Source organism: Pagrus major, chromosome 6 (assembly GCF_040436345.1).
Source record: "Pagrus major chromosome 6, Pma_NU_1.0".
Taxonomy (NCBI): Eukaryota; Metazoa; Chordata; class Actinopteri; order Spariformes; family Sparidae; genus Pagrus; species Pagrus major.
Window position 1 is genome coordinate 18552632 of NC_133220.1, and position 19264 is coordinate 18571895.

General features: G+C 42.1%; 2 protein-coding genes across 2 annotated transcripts; one reads left to right on the top strand and one right to left on the bottom strand.

Moving 5' to 3' along the window:
• The first annotated feature begins 826 nt into the window (after positions 1 to 826).
• On the top strand, positions 827 to 3526 carry cyb561d2 (cytochrome b561 family, member D2). The gene is made up of 3 exons (XM_073468130.1): positions 827 to 1228; positions 1320 to 1357; positions 2200 to 3526. The coding sequence occupies exons 1-3, from the start codon at positions 1099 to 1101 to the stop codon at positions 2701 to 2703; spliced, it is 672 nt and encodes a 223-aa protein (XP_073324231.1). The 5' UTR covers positions 827 to 1098; the 3' UTR covers positions 2704 to 3526.
• On the bottom strand, positions 3523 to 18974 carry rad54l2 (RAD54 like 2). Its single transcript, XM_073468129.1, has 22 exons — positions 18869 to 18974; positions 16963 to 17161; positions 16469 to 16757; positions 16058 to 16194; positions 15828 to 15968; positions 15504 to 15736; positions 15216 to 15398; positions 14968 to 15101; positions 14694 to 14890; positions 14138 to 14480; positions 13847 to 14024; positions 13068 to 13298; positions 12751 to 12869; positions 11499 to 11617; positions 10629 to 10728; positions 10339 to 10544; positions 9996 to 10165; positions 8933 to 9129; positions 8497 to 8681; positions 8259 to 8348; positions 8078 to 8170; positions 3523 to 7489 (listed from the first exon to the last, which is right to left on the bottom strand). The coding sequence occupies exons 2-22, from the start codon at positions 17108 to 17110 to the stop codon at positions 6480 to 6482; spliced, it is 4503 nt and encodes a 1500-aa protein (XP_073324230.1). The 5' UTR covers positions 17111 to 17161; positions 18869 to 18974; the 3' UTR covers positions 3523 to 6479.
• Between the last annotated feature and the right edge of the window lie 290 nt (positions 18975 to 19264).

Here is a 19264-nt window from a genome sequence, read left to right on the forward strand (position 1 = left end):
AATTGTATGAAACAAGCACTTGGACTCACAGCTACCATTATTCTCCATTTCTCACGCAAATCTGAAAAAAATGTTCTCTGTGCTGAATGAGGGATGGCAGAATCACAGTCTAGAAAAAAATATGAAAGATTTTGTGTCATTGATCTATTTCTGTTTCACATTCAAAAAGGATTTCCTGCCAAAATCTGGGAGAATGGAGAACTGAGACAATTGTCTGTAGGATTGTTTGGTTATAATTCATTTATTTAAAATGTATCATTTTGTCAAACCAAAAAATGATTAGGCATGTGAGTTAACACAAATCAACTGACACAAAACACGGCCCCTGATGTGGCAGTTGCTGTTTGGTTAGTCAAGATTTGAATGTATCACCATTAACATATAAGCTTTTGATTCAAAACTGAGAATAATTTAACCACAGAACAGGGCTGCCCATAATCAATAGGCTGATGTAGGATCTCCAATTATGAGTTTTTCTTCATAATCTGAGCACAGTGGGCAGAGTGATCATTTCTGTAGGAGTCGTATTTTGAGGTTTCTATTATCTATATTATCATATTATAGACATTTAAATATATTATATATTTCTATATCATTATTATTGTCATCATCATCATCATCATAATTATTATTATTATTATTATTATTATTATTATTATTATTATTATTATTAGTAGTAGTAGTAGTATATTTTCTATATAATATCTATAATATAAAATATCATATGTATTGGGCGACGATTAATTAGTAAAAGAACGCTTTATTCTGAAAAACCCAACAGGAAGTGCTGTTTTTCTGGCTGACAGAGCGTCATAACCACGTCGCGCCGGTGTATTCTTGATTACTGAACTAATTAGACCTTCAGATAATGAGTTTGGCTTGCGTGGTCAGTATCAGTGTTGAGAACACGGTGACATGCTGAACTTTACATTAACTTTATCTAAAGATATATTCATAAACAGTCTGGGCAAGACAAAGTTCAGAGCTCTGACCAAAAACAGCCTGAACTTCCGTATTTTCCCTGCCAGTTCACTTTAGGTGAAAGCCTGACGTAGGTCGGTTAACGGTGAGCATCCTCGGCTGTCTGTAGTCTTTAACATGGTGTACAAAGAGAGTGAATCTGAGCCTCGGGTCTACGGTTATATCCGAGCAGGCTCTGCAGCGCTGACCCACATTATCTGCGCTGTCTTCACTGTGTTCATCGCAGTCGTGTCTCGACCCGGTTCAAGTGAGTGCTCTGCTGTTCAAACATCTCCACGTCACTGTCCTCGCTCGGGTAACATTTGTTTTGTTGACTTCATCTGTTTGTTCTGTTCCAGGTTTGTTTTCCTGGCATCCCTTCTTCATGACACTGGCGGTGAGTTGAAGCTTTCAAAAGAAATCTTTTAAGTTCAATAAAAAAACCCTCCATATTCCATTTTCAGATCTGAAACAGTTAATCAATCGGTTTATCCACAGAAAACTGTCCCATATTCACTGGTTCCAGCTCCTCAGGTGTACAATTTCGACATGTTAACTTTGGCTTTGGGAAATTGTTGAGGACATTTGATATTTGAAGAGATAAGATAGAACATTATTAGGTTGATTAATTGTTAAAGGAGACATATTGTGCTCATTTTAAGGTTGATAATTTTATTTTGGGTTACTACTAGAATATGTTTACATGCTTTAATGCTCTAAAAATATAGTTTTTCTCACACTGTCCAGTGCTGCAGCACTGTATCCCCCCTCAGTGTGAAACACTCTGTCTCTTTAAGGCCCCAACCCCCTCCCAAAGACCCAGTCTCCTCTGATTGGTCAGCTCACGGAAGCCTGAGCCAGCCACCCTAACAACAACAGAAGCAGCTGTGCTAAATCAATTCACTTGTGCCAAACTAGTCACTTGGCATAAATTATGCAAATATGTTGGATCTGATGTAGTGTGATGTCACAGAATTAAAGGCAGGACTACTGACGAGATGTTTCAGGAGCAGTGTTTTCTGTGGGAGAGAGGAGCTTCTGTTGGTGCAGACTTTGACCTCTTTAACTTTCAAGATATTTACATGCACAAGAACATATAAAACATGGAAGGAAAGGAAAAATAGCATTATAGATCTTCTTTTTACAATTTATAGACCAAGACATTATCAACGAATCAAGGAAATAGTGACAATAATGGTGAGCAGCAGCCCTGATTAGATTTCTTTTCTTTTCCACCAGTTCTCCTTCTTCATGACAGAAGCCATCCTCATTTTCTCCCCCCATGGCTCACCCATCAAAAGGTTTTCACACAAGACAAAAGGCCGAGTTCACTGGGTCCTGCAGTGCCTCTGTGTGTCTTGTGCACTCCTGGGTGTGGCAGCCATCTCTTACAACAAACACCTGAACGGTAAACCCCACTTCACCTCGTGGCACGGTCTGCTGGGCCTGCTCACAGTGTGTGTGGTGGGGTTGCAGTCGTTGGCAGCTTTGCCTCTCATCTACCACTCTCTGGCCAAAGGCTGGTCCCTGGCCAAACTCAAACGCTACCATGCAGCGTCTGGACTCGTCACATACCTGCTCGGCGGTGCCAGCCTGCTGCTCGGCCTCAGCTCGGCCTGGTTCGCTGCGTCTGTCAGGGAATACACCTGGTACCTGTCAGCACTCTGCCCTGCTCTCTCTGCCCTCATCATAATGAACCAAGTCACCAGTGCGTACATGGCTAAGAGACGGCTGCAGTCCTGACAGAAGACACAATAGTGACACTATCACAAAACAACCACTGAATACTTGAGTTTTGCCTGTGAGATTTATATTTTCAATCAGTTTAATTTGTATAAAAGTGGAAAAGGAAGTGATTTCTGCAGCTGTACGCCTTTTTGAAGGTCTTATTATTTCATGAAGCACCAGTGCCAAATAATGGATAATGAAATACTTTTCTTAACTTGCTTTTTGTACACAATACACACAGGACTGTAGCTATCATTGAGGACACTGAGGTCATGTGTACTTCATTTTCAACTAGCAATTTGGAGACAATCACCCTTCTTGTAGGGCTTTTTGAGTGGTTTCTGATATTTCTTTAGCCTCGCTAGCTTTAGTTTATGACCAAATACATGCAAAATCAATGACATTCCCATCTGCCTCAGCTCTGCTTTGTGTTTCGTGCTAATTAGCAATTTGAATTTGGTGAACTTATCCTTTTTAAAAATAACAAAAGTATACAGAAATAGCCAATCTTCTCACTGATGGTTTCATTTGTTTATGTGGGTCATCTAAAAGGATCAATATTAAATTTGTTAAAATGACTAAAGAAAACATGAAAAGGATGTTTTGGGGGCTAGTCAAAAATTCCTCTTTGATGGTTTTTGGATACATGACCTCACTGTTCCTACGTCCCAGAATATATGAATTTATGTTGAATTTTTGTATCTCACGTTGCTTAATATCCTGCCTTTTGACTATTTATGCTGTATTTGACTACTTGTCACATGTTTGAATAAATAAGATAAGAATAGATATCATACTGAAGATATGTTGTAAATTAAAATGATATGTAAAAGATTCACACCGCAATAGAAGAGTGTTTTATTGTTAAAATAACATTGATAACACAGTCATATTCTGCTGCGAGCTAGGCTGCATGTACGAAATTCTTACTGGATCAGCCGTCAAGGGGTCAAAGTGAACAAAAGGTTAAAAAAAAATGTTATTACAAAAACAATATATTTTCCATCATAAATAAATAAAATTCAGACACTTACACTGAAATAAGGGAAACAACTGCCAGGAGAGTGAACACCAATAAGAAGTTATAAAAATCATTCTTTTAAAAATGAAGAATCCCCACGAAACGTAAAAATGCACATAATTGACGAGAAATGGCAGACTGGTTTCTGTTTTACAAACTCGTGATTCCCAGAAGATTCAAATGCAACGTGTTTCCAACGGACTGAGAAGACTGAGAATGAAGACATGGCGTCGGTGTGATGTACCTCGTACGGTTCGCAAGCAGATATGATCCTTTTTCAAAGTGCTAGCTTCCCCTTCAAAACAAACCATCACAAATTCCAAAACTGTGATGAAGAAAACTGGAGACATTCCCGCGTGATAGAAATGAAGCATCCGGAACAAAAACAGAGAAAGGATCTGGAAGCAAATCAAACAAAAAAAGTGAACAGTACTCAGGACTGTGGGAGCAAAAGATCCCCACGAGAAAACAGCTCTAGAAAATAAAAAATTGTAACTTCATAGGGAATGACCTGTTTTCTCAGGTTATCCAGTGTTTTCTAAAGGCTAATAACCACTGTGTCTAGCTTATTTAACCAACGGACTAAAGGGACTTTCCTAAATCTACATACCTTGAGGTGTCACAGCACAGAAACACAAGGCTACAGAGAACAGCGAAGACCTAAACTCCCTACAGCACTGCAGATACTGACTGACACGACTGACTGAAGCTACTTACACTGCACTGCTTGTAAAGACGCACCTCTGTGAACAGCTACCACATCATGGCACTGTCAGTTTGGTAAGGCCACCACATCTCCTGACCTGGTTCTCTCACAGTCACAGATGGTTGTTGTAAGAAACGTTATCTGCTTTTGATGGTTGGCGGCTACATAGACTTCAGGTTTTATACACTTGGGCAGCATGAATGTGATGTTTTCTACAGTTTAGGTAATATTTGTTCTCAGCAAGGTTCTGAAAGTAACCCTTATGAAACTACATGTAGCTTGACTGAGTGATGATGGAGAGGACACTGAAGAACGAAATGCAACTAAAGACAGGTGTTAGCGAATGAGATAGCAACATTAAACCTTGGTTTGCGCTCCTCTTGGCTTCCACACTTGGTGCCTTTAGTCCCAATGCTGAACCTGCCCCACACTTGTGTTTTGAGTTTGACACCGACTGTCTGAATGCTCAGTAGTTCTTCCGACAGATTTTTGTAAAAAGGATGTACTAAGATAAAAGACTCAAGACCCCTTTGTGTTATTTAAGGCTAAAAATGAAAGAACACAGTCCGAATCCTTGTCCCAGCCCCTGTGTTATCAAAGGCTAACATGAAAGTACATTCATTTTAGTTGTAAGGAACAAAAAAAGAAAGAAAAGGAAATCATAAAGTTGAACGGAAATTTGTTTCCCTCGGCATCAATGCGAGGGCATATTTCTCGTGATCGTCGCTGTAATAATGAACCATCTCCCTACAACCAAAATCTACACACTGCACAGTATTGACTTGCATTATAAACAATGATAATGACTATTTACAAAGTATCAACATGTTCAGTTATAGTATAACACATAATATCCTTTCAACAGGGGATGCTACAATATCTATCAAATTGCTAAAGACTAAAATATGTTCTGAAAGCCTAAAATTTCTGTTAAAGGTAAGCCTCGAAGGATTTTCTCTCTCTAGCCACTGTTATTGTTGATTGTGGTGTGTAGCTTTCCAGTCTAGCTAACTAGAAAAGGAAACTGCGCTGAAGAAAAATGAGTGAATTAGCGCTCCGCAGACACGTGTAACAGCAAGCCAAATTTGGTTTGCACTCGACTGTTTCACAGCAGTATTATGTCATGAGACAATCCAACAGGTTTTCATCACATTATTCCACCTGAATTCAGAGGAAATTAAACTAATGGCGCGGCAAGGAGAGGCTGTGCCTGGAGAGCCCCCGCGAAAGAATTGAGCTGGTCCCTGTACGACAAAGGTCCGTTCCCACTGCTCTGATGCTCCAGCTGAACAAGTCTGGGATATTCAGCATAAGGATTTGTTACTCTGACTTCATTAAGTCATTAAGGTACAAGTTGATTCTCTCATTTGCAGGTGAGAGTCCATGTGTGTGTGTTTTTGAGTGTGTGTTGAGTGTGTCAAAGTGAATGATAACATTAGGAATGGGAATGCAGTTTATATCACAAATGATTATGTGAATGTCCAACGAGGCAGAACCACATTTAACTTCTCTCCAACTTCATTTTGTCGTCAGGATTAACGTTGAGTTTCTAGTTCTTGAAAAGTTTTGGGTTTTTTTTCAGATTCTAGGGAGGCATTCAACAATTAATTGCCAACTATTTTGATAATCAATTAACTGGTTTGAGTAATCTTTTTATCATCACAATTATCAGACTCCACCTTCGTAAATGTGAATATTTTCTGGTTCCTTTCCTCCTCTATGACGGTTAAATGAATATCTCTGGGTTGTGAACAAAAGACATTTTAATGGACATTTTCACCATTTCCTGCCATTTTACTGGCCAACAACTTATTGATTAATATAGAAAATAATCGACAGATATTAGATTCCCAGTCACTTCATTTGAGTAGAATTTAATTACATTTTTCTTTCTTTGACCTCACTTTCTGATGTGTTCGCACATTCAGAATGTAACAAGGGCAGATACTGTAACAGAACAAATGTATTCACTTAATGTGTCACCATTCCCATCCCTAATGAACTTTATGTTAACCATGATTGATAAGATTATGTATGAAACTGCCTCCAGGACTTGTTGAGTCTCTACTGTCCTGTCACCTCTATAACGTCATCATCAGAGCTACTGCCGCCGTTCTCCGCGCTGTGATGTCTGTCCGGCTGGGTCAGAGCTGCCCCCAACAGGCTGGAGGTTGGATTGTTGAAATGGGAGAGGAAACTGGATGTGGTGGAGCTGGAGTTAGGTGCAGGAAATCCCCCTGACCCAGAGAGGAGAGGGGTGGGGAACATCCTGGAATCAGAGAGCAGGGACTGACTGTAGTTGAGAGGGAAGCCTGACGACAGCAGGCCGGCCATGTTGGGATTCATCAAGTACGGAGGCAGAGAACCCGACGCCAGTGAAGAAGAAGGTGCTGCCGATGATGAGGAGGACATGGGGATGGTGGTGGAAGCGGAGGAGAAAACGTTGGGAAGAGAGGACGAGGAGGGGGTGGGGAGGTGTCCGTTCCCTGTGGCAGACTGTCTCAGTAGGTCCGAACCTGCAGAAGGGAACATGGTCTGTAGGTCAGCTAGCGTTTGTCCCGGTGTCTGAAGGAATGACGATCCACCACTGCCACCCATCAGAAGTGGATGACTCATGTGTCCTAGGTTCCCCAGTAGGGAGGAGGAGTTCAGACCCACGGGAGGAAAACTGAGCCCACCAGAGCTCATGGGGAAATGACTTGCAGCAGAGGTGCGTTTGCCTCCTACTTGTGTGTTGCCCTGGCTGTCAGAACTCCTGCGTTTGCTGCCGCGCATCTCCAAAGCCGAACTCAGGATGTCGTCAGTGAGTTGCCTGCTGAGATCGCCAGTCTCGCTGCCTTGTGAGCTGCCTTCATCCCCCGCTCGTAAAGCCAACGCGTCTGATGGTGATGGCAATTCGTTTCCCACACCGGCGGGGGCATCGCCCGTGGATGAGGTGTAGCGGCTGATCTCTCTGAGAATCTCAGAGCTTAGGGGAGAGGAGGACCGCTGCTCCCCGTTGGGAGATGGCTGCTGCTGATCCCCTGGGGATGAACAGCCATTACTGACTGGATGGATCAGGGGGCCCTGGGAGTCTGTGGGGGAGAGAGAAACTCAGTCATGAAATGTCAGGAGACACGTGCCTCTGAATAATTAAGTTTTGAAAGGTCAATCGTAGAAATAAGATGCTTTGCTTAAAATCTGCTTGTATTTTAATTCATAAATATTATTAGATATTAACAAATAATTGCACAAATGATAAGCAGTGATTCCCTATTGTGCTTCCTCATCTTAATTAACATATTTAGGAGTTCACCTAACACCGACAACATAAGAACTCTACACCTTCAATCCATATTTATTTTTACATGTTTTTTATTGCAATGTCGGACAAAAAAAGAAGAAAAAGGACATGTGGTGAAAGGCCTTAAAGCCAAATCACAGATAACTGTAATGACATCACAATGACATCACTTGGTTATTTTCTCAGACTTGAGAAATCTCCCTCCAGAGCCACAGAAGACATTGTATACAACTGTTTCTACATAGTTGTATTGTACTTATGACAAGTCAGCTGAACTTCATTTGTAAAAGAACACCACCACCACCACCACCATCAAAGTGGTGTGAGTTGTAGTTAAACTATGAAGCCGGAACCAAGAACTATCAATATGAATTCATACCTCTTGAAGCAGCAGAGCCTCCGACTGCTGGTCGACTGATCTTTCCAGATCGAATAGCAAAAATTCTTCCATCATTCGTCCTGATGTAGGTACCTGTGGTGGAAGAAAAACATCAAGTGATGGTGGCGGTAACTCAAAATGCCTCGCATGCAGAGAGCAATGGTTGTGTTGTTGCAACTACCTTTAGATCCTCTGATAACGTGGATGCTCTCTCCTGCACTGATTCGAGCTTGAACATCTGTTGTGCTGTTGGCTCCTGGGATTACTATATCTGTAAATCCAGGCAAAAAGGATGATGTTATTATCTGGTTTCACAAGACATTACTCATGTTTCCTCTATTGAAACATCAAATATGTAAATTCATTCACTTTGTGTGTGGTGCTTTTGGAGATTTAAACATTTAAATATGACACATTACCAGTTGTGGTGACGATCCTCTGCACATAAACTCCAGCTTTCTGCAGGAAGTTGACAGGCAGGCTGCTGGCAGAGCTGGACCCAGCCATGCCCATGCCGACCTGGCGAGGCATCATGGGAATTGGGGTCGACTGGATGGGCCTGACACTTGCCACAGGCTTGTCATCTGGCCGTGCCATGGGACGCCTGAGAATATGAGGGCTGAACTCATGAGACGCTCACACACAGACACACACATACTCTAACAGTGAGTGAGTTTATTTTTAGAGGTGTGTTTTTGCCTGAATGCACAAACTTCTATATATATTAGTGGAAGAGCTAGTCAGAAACAGTTTTTACCGTAAAAACAAACCATTAGCATTTGTTAGCCAGTACATAAACAAATACATGAGATACCCAGAAGAAATGCAAGCTAAACAATCCAGTTTGAAACCCACCAGCCGCGCTGGTTAAACGCTGGTATGTTTGTGAGCGTCTGATCACTGGTTGGGTAATAGGGGGCATACGAGGGGCGAGAGTAGGGCACAGAGGCTCGTTTCTCATCCTCGTAGCTCTTCTTGGCGGCTCTCTTCTCTGCTTTGGTCAGTTTGGACTCCTTGCGGTCCACCAGCAGAGACTCATGATGGAAAGGTTGCTAAAAGAGACAAATGGGTAAAAAAGGAAATTGAATTACAGATCAGATCAGGCCAGATTTTCTACGCAGGTTGCCATGCCAGAGAAAACTCACTGCTTATGTAGCATCACAACATTAAGAAGATAGTTTAAATCTTGTCCTTTTCCTCTGCTGCTGTACTTATTTCACCACGGACAGTTTATAACCCTTTTCAGACAGGATTTCAGTTTTACTCGGTAAACTGGGGAAATGTAACTGTTACTAGAGATGCACAATATAAACCGGGATGATAAGTTATCTTTTTACTGGTATCAGTGAAATTATAGCTGATAAATATAGATGACAACACAAAGCCAAATCGCTTTCATGGACACAAGAACTGCAACTACACACTCTGATACAGTAGGTAGTGGTATGCACCTTTAAATCCATCTTTCTTCACTACATCTTTGCCTTTCTTACCCTCAGGTGTGCATAAACTACAGCTTATAACCTTTAAATTACAAAAATTTGAAATTATCAGTTATCTTGATTGTATCGGCCACGAGAAGCTGGTTAATATCGATTTATCTGTTTCAGGTAAAAAAAATATCCGTATCGTGCACCTATTTCATCTGGAAGATGAGCCTTTCTGGTCTTTTTTTGAGATTTTTTGGTAAGTGCTGTTGCATTCAGAAGGTTGTGTTTTTGTGCCCAAAGCCACTGGCCCACCTTGACGTAAATTACAACATGTAACACACACACAGCACAAAGAAGAGCATCAAAACATTCAGAGCTGCACTCACCAGAATCAGTTTTTACTAAGTTAACACATATTTAATATATATTTAAACAAAGCTGCCTTTCTCTGCAGAGGCTTCAGAGTGAAACCTATCATGTGACTGTACCTTGGTGATGAGGTGTGGGTAAAGGTGACAAGCCTGGTATATCACTATTTCCATGTCCTCTGGGGACGTCAGAGAGATCTTGCCAGGTTCTTCCTCCACAAAATGCAGCAGTGACTCCACTTCCTTACGAGTGAAGTTGAGCACTGGGTTCAAGTCGTCAACCACTCGGTCTTCAAACACACAGAGAGACACAACATTTTAAGACTGGACATGATTCAGGTAATTGCCCAAATTAGATCTAGTTAAATATGTTTAAGTATGACACAATAATATCAACAAAGGACAAAGGAGATTGAGAGAATGCTCAAATAAAATGTCTAACAAACATGTAAAAATCTCTTACCTGACATGCCCTGTTTGGAGACTTGTCTGTCATAAATCTTTTTCTCCAAGGTGTAATCACAGACCAGACGGTAAATGTAGCAGGGTTTCCTCTGACCATAGCGGTACACCCTACACACCGCTTGGGCATCGTGACATGGGTTCCAAGAGGCGTCAAACACAACGACGCGGTTGGCACCGATCAAGTTTACCCCCAGGCAGCCCGCTCTGAAAGAAAACACAGCAAATGAATGACAAAACGTTTCCCAGTGTGGAGAAGATACAATAAAACTAGAGAGCAGAGACACATACCTTGTAGAAAGTAGGAAGACCCATGTCGCGGTGTTCTCTGGGTCATTAAACTGATTGATAAGTCGCTCTCTTTCTGAGGCAGATGTACTCCCATCCAGTCCTGTAGGCAGACATACATCGTCTTTTAACACACGTGAACACACTTGAACTTGCAGCAACATGAAGTATCATGGTAACAGTTTTCTGTGAATACTTAAAGGGGTTCTGTGGAACTTCTGTGTTGTGCCAGAAACTGGTTGTTAATTTATGTAAGTGGCCTCCATTTCTAAGCTTATGTTAGCTACTGTTGCTCTCTGGTAGTGGAGTGGAGAGAGGCACTGAGATGAGGCCCTCGAGAATGTGCAAATATTCTCATCCTTTGGACTGTCATTGACAATCAGACCCAAGTCCCTCACAAATAATTCCAGTCAACCAACCAATCAACTGAGAGACAGAGAAGGTCTCAATAAAAAAGTGATTAATACATGTTCATTTGCTTCAAATTGTTACATAGAGTCTCATTAACATCAACCTGGGAGATTTTCAATCATGGACATTTCTATTGAATTTCTACAGGAGAAGTACTTTTTCATCCTGGCAGAGCAGTATAACATGCCTGTAGGAGTCTATAACTCTCTCAAGGGAAAACATGTACAACATACATAAAAAGAACAATGTCAAACATCTTTGTCAAATTGTAAGTATAGTGCTCCTAAACTTGTTTCCAGACCACAGGGTACACTTGCCAAATGTTCAAAAAGGGAGAACTGAAGAAATTTCAGCTGCTGGTAACAAATCAATAAAGACAATCAGAGCTTTGAAGCTTCTGTGCTGATGACGACACCCTCTGCAGAATTGCTGGTTTAGACGGAGAGCACAGTTTGAACTCACTGTAGTAATTGAGGTTGCGAACCCAGGTTTTGCTCGGGGTGTCAGGGGAGGAGACACCCGCCGGCATGGGTCTCTTTGACAAGAAGTCCTCAATGACGGTCAGGGTGGACAAACTTTGACTGGAGGGTACACAGCAGAAACACATAAGAATGGTGTAAGAGACAAGAACTTTGGTATAGAATCAATGTATGTTATAATGAAATAAAATAGACTCCATTTAACTACAGTGTTTTGTGGACTACTGCATATGTGAATAAAGTTGTATACAGCCTTTTGAGGCTCCAGAGGAAGCTGCATGTAATCTGATAAATTAAATGGTAAATGGACTTGCATTTCTATGGTGCTTTTCAAGTCTACTGACAGCTCAAAGCGCTTTACAACACTTGTCAGATTCACCCATTCACACACACATTCATACACTGATGGCGGAGGCTGCCATGCAAGGTGCCAACTGCTCATCAGGAGCAATTTGGGGTTCAGTATCTTGCTCAAGGACACTTCGACATGCGGCTAGGGGGCGCCAGGATTCGAACCAGCGACCTTCCGATTACTAGACCACACGCTCTACCTCCTGAGATACAGCCACCCGCAAAAAAAATTGCCTCCAGTGGTGTCACTCAGTGGCTGCGTTGCATTGTGGGTAATGTAGGTACCAGGTTTTGAAAAAGAAAGAATGCATGGAATAAAAAAGTTCTGCTTATCAATTTTGATAATTTGTTTGTCCAGTGAGTCAAACAGTGTTATAGGAGTGCAATGCTTGACTTGAGGTCTGCTTTTCAAAACCTGTAGCCTACATTACCCACAATGCAACATAGCCACTGAGGGACATTACTGGAGGCAATTTGTCAACTTACATGCAGCTTCCTCTGGAGCCACAAAAAGCCTTTATACCACTTTTGACACGTCTGCAGCAGTACTCCTCAAGACCTGTAAACATTCTTTGATGTGTAAAATTTGTGGAGTCACCAGAAATGCTGTATGTACATATATGGCTACAAACAACCATCAATTATATTTCAGTAAAAGTCATACTTTTGGTTAATTCTGAAATTCCTGCTTGCAAAAGTAACCTGGAAATGATGCAGAAAATCTTATAAGACGTAGGAGGATTAAAATATTAACGTCCAACAGTTTGCATAAACCTCCAAAAAAAGTCTCATTAATTAACTGAAATGCACAAAGAAACCTCTTCTCTAAGCTGCTTAATGGTGGATTTGTGTTTAATGCAGTGTATGTAGAGCAGAGGAGTTACCTAAAGACCAACATCTTGTCTCCTCTTCCGACACTCTCATCAATCAAATGGAAGAGCAAAACCATCTTGGCAGAGTTCTCCAGAACTCCTGTCTGGTAGTTTGACACGATGTCCTTTGCCTGAGACACAAATAGAAGAAAAGGCTGTTGTGTTAGAAGTAACTCAAAAGAAGGAGACGACAAACCAACAACAAACAGAGATTACATGCTGTGCAGAGTAATCAGTGCTGAACTGTTAGGTGCTTAAGGTTTGAAACAAGTAGACTCTTTTAGCTGTAAAACGAAGCTACAGAGAAAACAGCTTCTGTCATGACATACCCATTCATACGTGATGACTTGATTGGCTCTATCCTGGGAGGGATTGAGCGGTGGCAGGCTGTTGTTGACTTTGCTGTTGCTCGAGTCAGCTACTTTGGCTTTGAGGCCAGCGCCCGGTGCAGAGCAGCGGGTGTTACCAGCTGAAGTGATGTCATCGAGGTCCAGGTCCTGCTCGTTGGCCTGATTCTCCTTCTGCAGGGCTTCATAGAGGACGTCTGGGTGGTTCCAGATCTGGAAGACAAAAGGAGACTTTCATGATCAAAAAATGCCGAAGCAGTTAGGGATGCACGATATTGGGTTTTCACAGATATCCCATATGCTGATATTTTCTAATTGTTTTTGACTGATTGCAGATGTCGATGACACACAGTATGCACATATTTTTTCTACCTAATTGCAGAGAACATGAAGTGTTTCCTGTAGTGGAAATAACATATTATTATACCTTCTCTTATCCTGATGGCCCACTAGCAGGTGCAGACATACAGTGCATCTCAAAATGTACATATTCACTTGGCAAATTAAGAAAACTACTTAGCCTGTGCATAATTAAAGCGTCTTTTTAGCACGTCATATCAGCAGAAATGTTATTTTTTTGTGGCAGATGCCAATATTTAATTTTAAGGCCTTTGTTAGCCGTTAAAATGATGTGCTGATATTATCATCATCTCTAATGTTAGCATTTTAATTGTCGCAACAAAATGAAACTCAGGACTCATCGCTAAAAGTATAGACACGTTGTTGAGTTTTCTAACTAACAGCAAGGAAAACAGCTTCACCTTGCAGCACACACAGAAGGCTTTGAGTGGGTTTAGACCGAGCCAGCCGCTGTTCCCTGCTTCTCGAAAGCGTTTCATGAACTCGGTATACAGCGCCCTCTGAATGGGAGAGAGCCGGACCAAGATCACATGCTCCTCCTTGGACGGAAGCTGGTCTCGCAGCACATCATGACCACGTCTGTAACCCAGAAGAAACGCACAGAGAACATTGACAGGTTAGCGTTATTCAGAAAGGTGAGATTTATTTTCAAGATGTCCAATTACTAAATCAAGCGCTGACAGAAAGTTTACCTCTGTACAAAACCCTCCAGCAGGCTGTGAAGCACATGGCTGCGGTAGCGCATCAAGCGCACATCTTGAGGCGTGCTGTCCATGCACTGCCCGTTCAGAATGGGCCGCTCAAACATGTTGCTGAACTCCTGACGTGTTCCTAAAAAATCGGGCCTAACAAAGTCCACCATGCACCAGTATTCAATGAGGTTGTTCTGCAAAGGGTAGCCCGTCAGGACTACTCTGCGCCGGGAGCGGATGTTCTTCAGAGCCTGCGATGTGCTGGCATGGTAGTTCTTGATGCGATGACCCTCGTCACATATCACCACGTCTGGGCCAGGCCGTGTTATGGCCCTTTCAATACCTTAAAAGGGGGAAGGGAAGATTGAATTGATATAAATCACACTGTAAATTCATGTTTGGATTTATATCTCTTATGCTCTTTTAAAGTTCCCACATTATGTTGATTTTAGGATTCATACATTTTTTTAAAATCTGGTTATCCACTACAAAATGTTAATTTAATTTTTCTTATGCTGCTTAATGCTGCAGCACCTCTATTCACCCTCTGTCTGACCTTTCATGAGCTCCTGCTGTCTGTCTTCTTCATCCAGGTCGATGATGATTGGTCCTGCGGGCTTCTTCGATTTCCTTTTCTTGCCCATCACAAAGCTCTTCTTCATGGACAGAAGGCGGTACATCTCATAACCCATCAGTAACACCCCTCCATCTCTGGACCAGTCCTCCACAACCTTTGCTCTGGCCAGTGTTGTTCTGGAGGTCACACACTCAGCGTGATTAACAGCTCATATACAGTGGATACTTTACCTCACACACAACATGCTACTTACTTGTGCTCATCGTTGAGGACGTGAACTTTGAAATTGCGGCCTGTGACTACTGCAGGGTCAGTTTCAGGGGCGAGGGCCTCCTGGGGTGGGAGCCAGAGGTTAAACTCCGTCAGCCAGTTCTGAAGCGTGTTCACCTATTAATAAAGCAAACAAAGGAGGTTAGTTGAATCAAACTAAAATAGGGACTTCAGGGAACAAGAATGCCTGCTCTAGTGACTACATATTTCGTATACAGTTGGATTACTCACAGGAACAATGGCCAGCACAGTGTGAGCCTCAGTATTCCCCAGTAGGATCTCAATGAAGGAGATGACCTGCAGAGTCTTGCCCAACCCCATGCTGTGTGCGAGGATGCAGCCAAAGCCACTGCTGGTCTTATACCGCTCCAGAGACTCGATGAGGTTATCATAGAGAAACCGGATCCCCCCGATCTGAGAAATGATGAGACATTGGTTTGAGAGAAAACAAGCTGGACTGAGTTAAGTTGCCGAGTGCTCATGTTTTGAGGGTTCAAGAGAGAGTGTGAATACGCATACCTGGTGAGGTTTGACGGCCCTGGCCAACTGCGGAGCGAGGTAAAGGTCTTTCTCGTCTGCAGGGTGATTGATATTAACCAGCACCCGACCCTGGGCATCAGGCAGATTCAGACTGTCGTTGGTGTGCGCCCCGCTGCTCTCCTCTGAGGCGCTGGTGCCATCAGCGTCCTCATCAGCCGACTCGCTGCTTATCTGCAGGGCGTCCTCGTCTCCGGAACTAAGCTCAATTATATCTGCAGCATCATGGAGGTAAACACAATCTGTCAGCTAGCTCAATTCTTATATTTTCTGGAATCACTTGGAAAAAAATATCACATATCTTACCATCTCCAATTGCAAGTCCAGGCAGATTGGGGTCTACTCTTTCATCCTCATCACCACTGCTGTCCAGACAGATCACATCCTGCTTGCTCAGGAGACCAGGAACCAAGTGAGATACTTCTCCTAAAAGTGAAGCAGCGTCCACTATTGGAGAGATTGGAAAGTATCAGGAGATTTAGGATAGAAAGTGCAAAAAACGTAATATGAAAGGTCATATTCAGAGGGACAGTCACCTAGCTGAGATTCTGGGACAGTTGGGGCTGGGGTAGGGAAGTCCTTCCTCTGCTGCTCCAGCCGTTTCCGCCTCTCCATCTCCTCCTGTTGAGCAGCCTTGGTCCCAGCCTCCAGCTGATCCTCTTTCAGCAGCTTTCTGTAAACAGATGGAAAAACGTTCAGTTTACATACAAACATTAAAAGGCTTACAGCGACACTCTGACTGCTGCTGGATCTAAAACTACTTGACCTCAGTTTGCAGTTGTTTTGACTGAGTAATGTCCACTTTTAAAAATGTTTTACTCTGCATATTTCTTTGTATCTTGACATCATTGCAAATAAGGGAAACCCCAATATATTTCAGACTTAGAGGTTTGATTTAATTAATTATGTAATACACCTGATGGAAAATTTCAAAACGATCCATGTACCTGATATTCTTCCTCATGTGTGCAGGCTTGGATGGCTTGGAAGGTTTGGAGCCTTTTGAAGACTTTGAGGATTTGGTTAATTTGGAGGATTTTTGTTTCTTTGTTTTGCTGGAAGGTGGCTTGATCTTGCTCGAGTTTTCTGGGCTGGTTGGAGGCTTAGAGCGAGAGGCAGGCCTGGAGGGAGACCTGGATGATGGACGGGACGCAGGCCCAGATGGAGGCGGTGAGGATGGCTCTCCGGAGGTAGGTGAAGTGGAGTCCCTGCCATCCTGGGCACTCGCAGGTCGTTCTTGAGAGAGAATAGACAGTATTTTGGTTTTTGAAGACTAGTTAACAGGCACTAATGTCTGATATACACGTGCTATAACATGTTGAATCTCCTTGTCATGAGTCAGTAAGAATGAAATACACAAACACACACAGACACACACACTTACACCCAAAGTTTACACTAAAATGAAATTACAGTAATAAGCATTTTATTTGTCACTCACCAACACTATCGTCTTCATCGTCACCATCATTTTCATCCTCATCTTCCTCCATGTCCTCCAAGTCCTCCTCTTCCTCATCTTCCACGTACTCCTCTTCACTGTTAAGGCTGGGCTCCAGGTCACTTTCTGAAATCGCCTCTTCAGACATGGCGTCTTGCAAGGCTCTCAAAGTATTACCTACACACCTTCATCAGGAGTCCTGAGACGATAAAACACATCACATCTTTACACTATAATGGTGTACCTTGTCATCTGACAATGAGATTTTACAACCAGCTATGTCACACTGACGACAAGGGAAGAAAAAAACTTAAACAAGACTAATGTGTGACTTAACACATGTGTGATCTCTTGGCTTGTTATACCTTACACATGTCTGCTATATAATCTGGTGCCAGACCATTGACAGCTTTGTACACCAGGAACATTTTTGGAGTCAGTTCTCTAATGAATACAGACTCAGCACAGGTGTCAGACAGTTGGAGGGACATGATGGAATTATTTAGCACGTATTAAAGTAGGGGCAGCCAATTTGATGAACTGAAACTGAAAGCAAAACCAATAAAAACATTACAATTGTTAAAAAATCTGCGCCCTCATTGATTTGTGTGTCCGATTACGTCAACTTGTACTTAAAGCTACTACAAGGAACTCCGATATTTTGATGATTTCGGAGACCCCTTCAGACAAAAGTGATAGTGTTTCCACTGTCAAAACAACAACACATAAAAAATAAAATAAAAATCTCCTCCTGCTCCTTTATGACTGGCAAACATACTACTCGCTGTATCTTGGCCGAGGAAAATGTAAACACAGCCTCTTCCAGTCTGCACATGTACCCCGTGGCAGGCTTCAAGTAAAACTACATAGAGATAGTTACTCTTCTCGCTGATTGTCTTGCTTGCTTATGGAAGACATACAGAGGTATCAGTATTAAATTGAGACTGTTTCATAACCAGTTAAAACCTCCTTGTAGTAGCTTTAACATTGTCCCTAACCCCAAGCGGTTGTCTTTGCAATGGGTAACCATAACTTAACTTTATTCTTTATCAAGCCCTGACCCAATAACAGACTACAGGGTTTTTAACATTAATATATAAACCAGTAATGAAAAAGGTATGAACAAATGTTTAAAATATTCTTGAGATGATAGCACTACAAAAATCAGAACTAGATGGAAGACCCACATCTACATTTAAAGAATTTCTTCTTGTGTAACAGGAAAGTTTGGTGTAGCTGCATCACTATTGTACAGAGTTCAGTCTCCTTTGTTGTCTGTACAAATTATGCTATCATTATTAGGCTGCATGTATGTTTACATTAGTGCTCTACCGTCCACCACACAATGGATGTCTCATGTTTAGGTTTACACTCCACATGACCTGACCAATAGGAGGGCTTTCATCCAGCGGCTCTGGAGCCCTGGATGGAGGCAGCTAACGAGTAGCATGAAGCTACTTCTGCAGCCTATCTTCTTCTATCACTGTGCTGTTGGTGTTTGTTAACAATAACAGCAAGCATCTGTGAGTAAGCTTATTGGGCTACCTAACTGAAAGCACATAAATACTTTCGTTTCTCAGGCTGAGTCAGCAGACTAATATGCTAGCTAATTACACAACAATAAACGCAAATTCAAACGCTGAAGCAACGTAATTGTTGAATTATTCACTGTGCAGTAGTGGCGGCAAACCCGGGTGGATGGTCGTCACTTGGGTTGGGGGAAAAAGGCAGATTTCCTTGTCGGACCTACTGTTTTGTTGGTCGTCGTTGTGAGATAACAATCTTATATTGTGTAGGTGGGACGTTCACGTAGCTAATGCTAGCCTGCATTATAACAAGGCTAACACTCTCGGTTAGGTAAGACCCGTCAGTTAAAGTCAAACATCCGGCGGTTGTTGGAGCTTACCTTGTATGCGACTGTGCTGTACTTTTCAATAAACCTCGCTGTGCACGCAACGATCAATCAATTAATCCGTAGTGTAAGTGTGTAAATGAACGTTGCTAATTTCCAATTTTTCCAGTGTGACTATAAATACCGTCCCCGTAGTGTCTACTCTAACAAACGTTCCGGGAGCGAAAAAGTCCGGCAACAATGCACATGAAAAGTAAACGGATAAATAAACGTTTTACTCTGTTTGTTGGCGACACTTCAAGTCTGAATAACCTGTCTTTAAACCCTTAAAAGACAAAATAGACTTTAATTTCCTTTAATTTCAAGTGTAAAAAGATATCACCCTCGCTGTTGTTTACAAATGTTTGGGTATTGTTTCACATAGATGTTATATCCGGTAATGAAAGATGT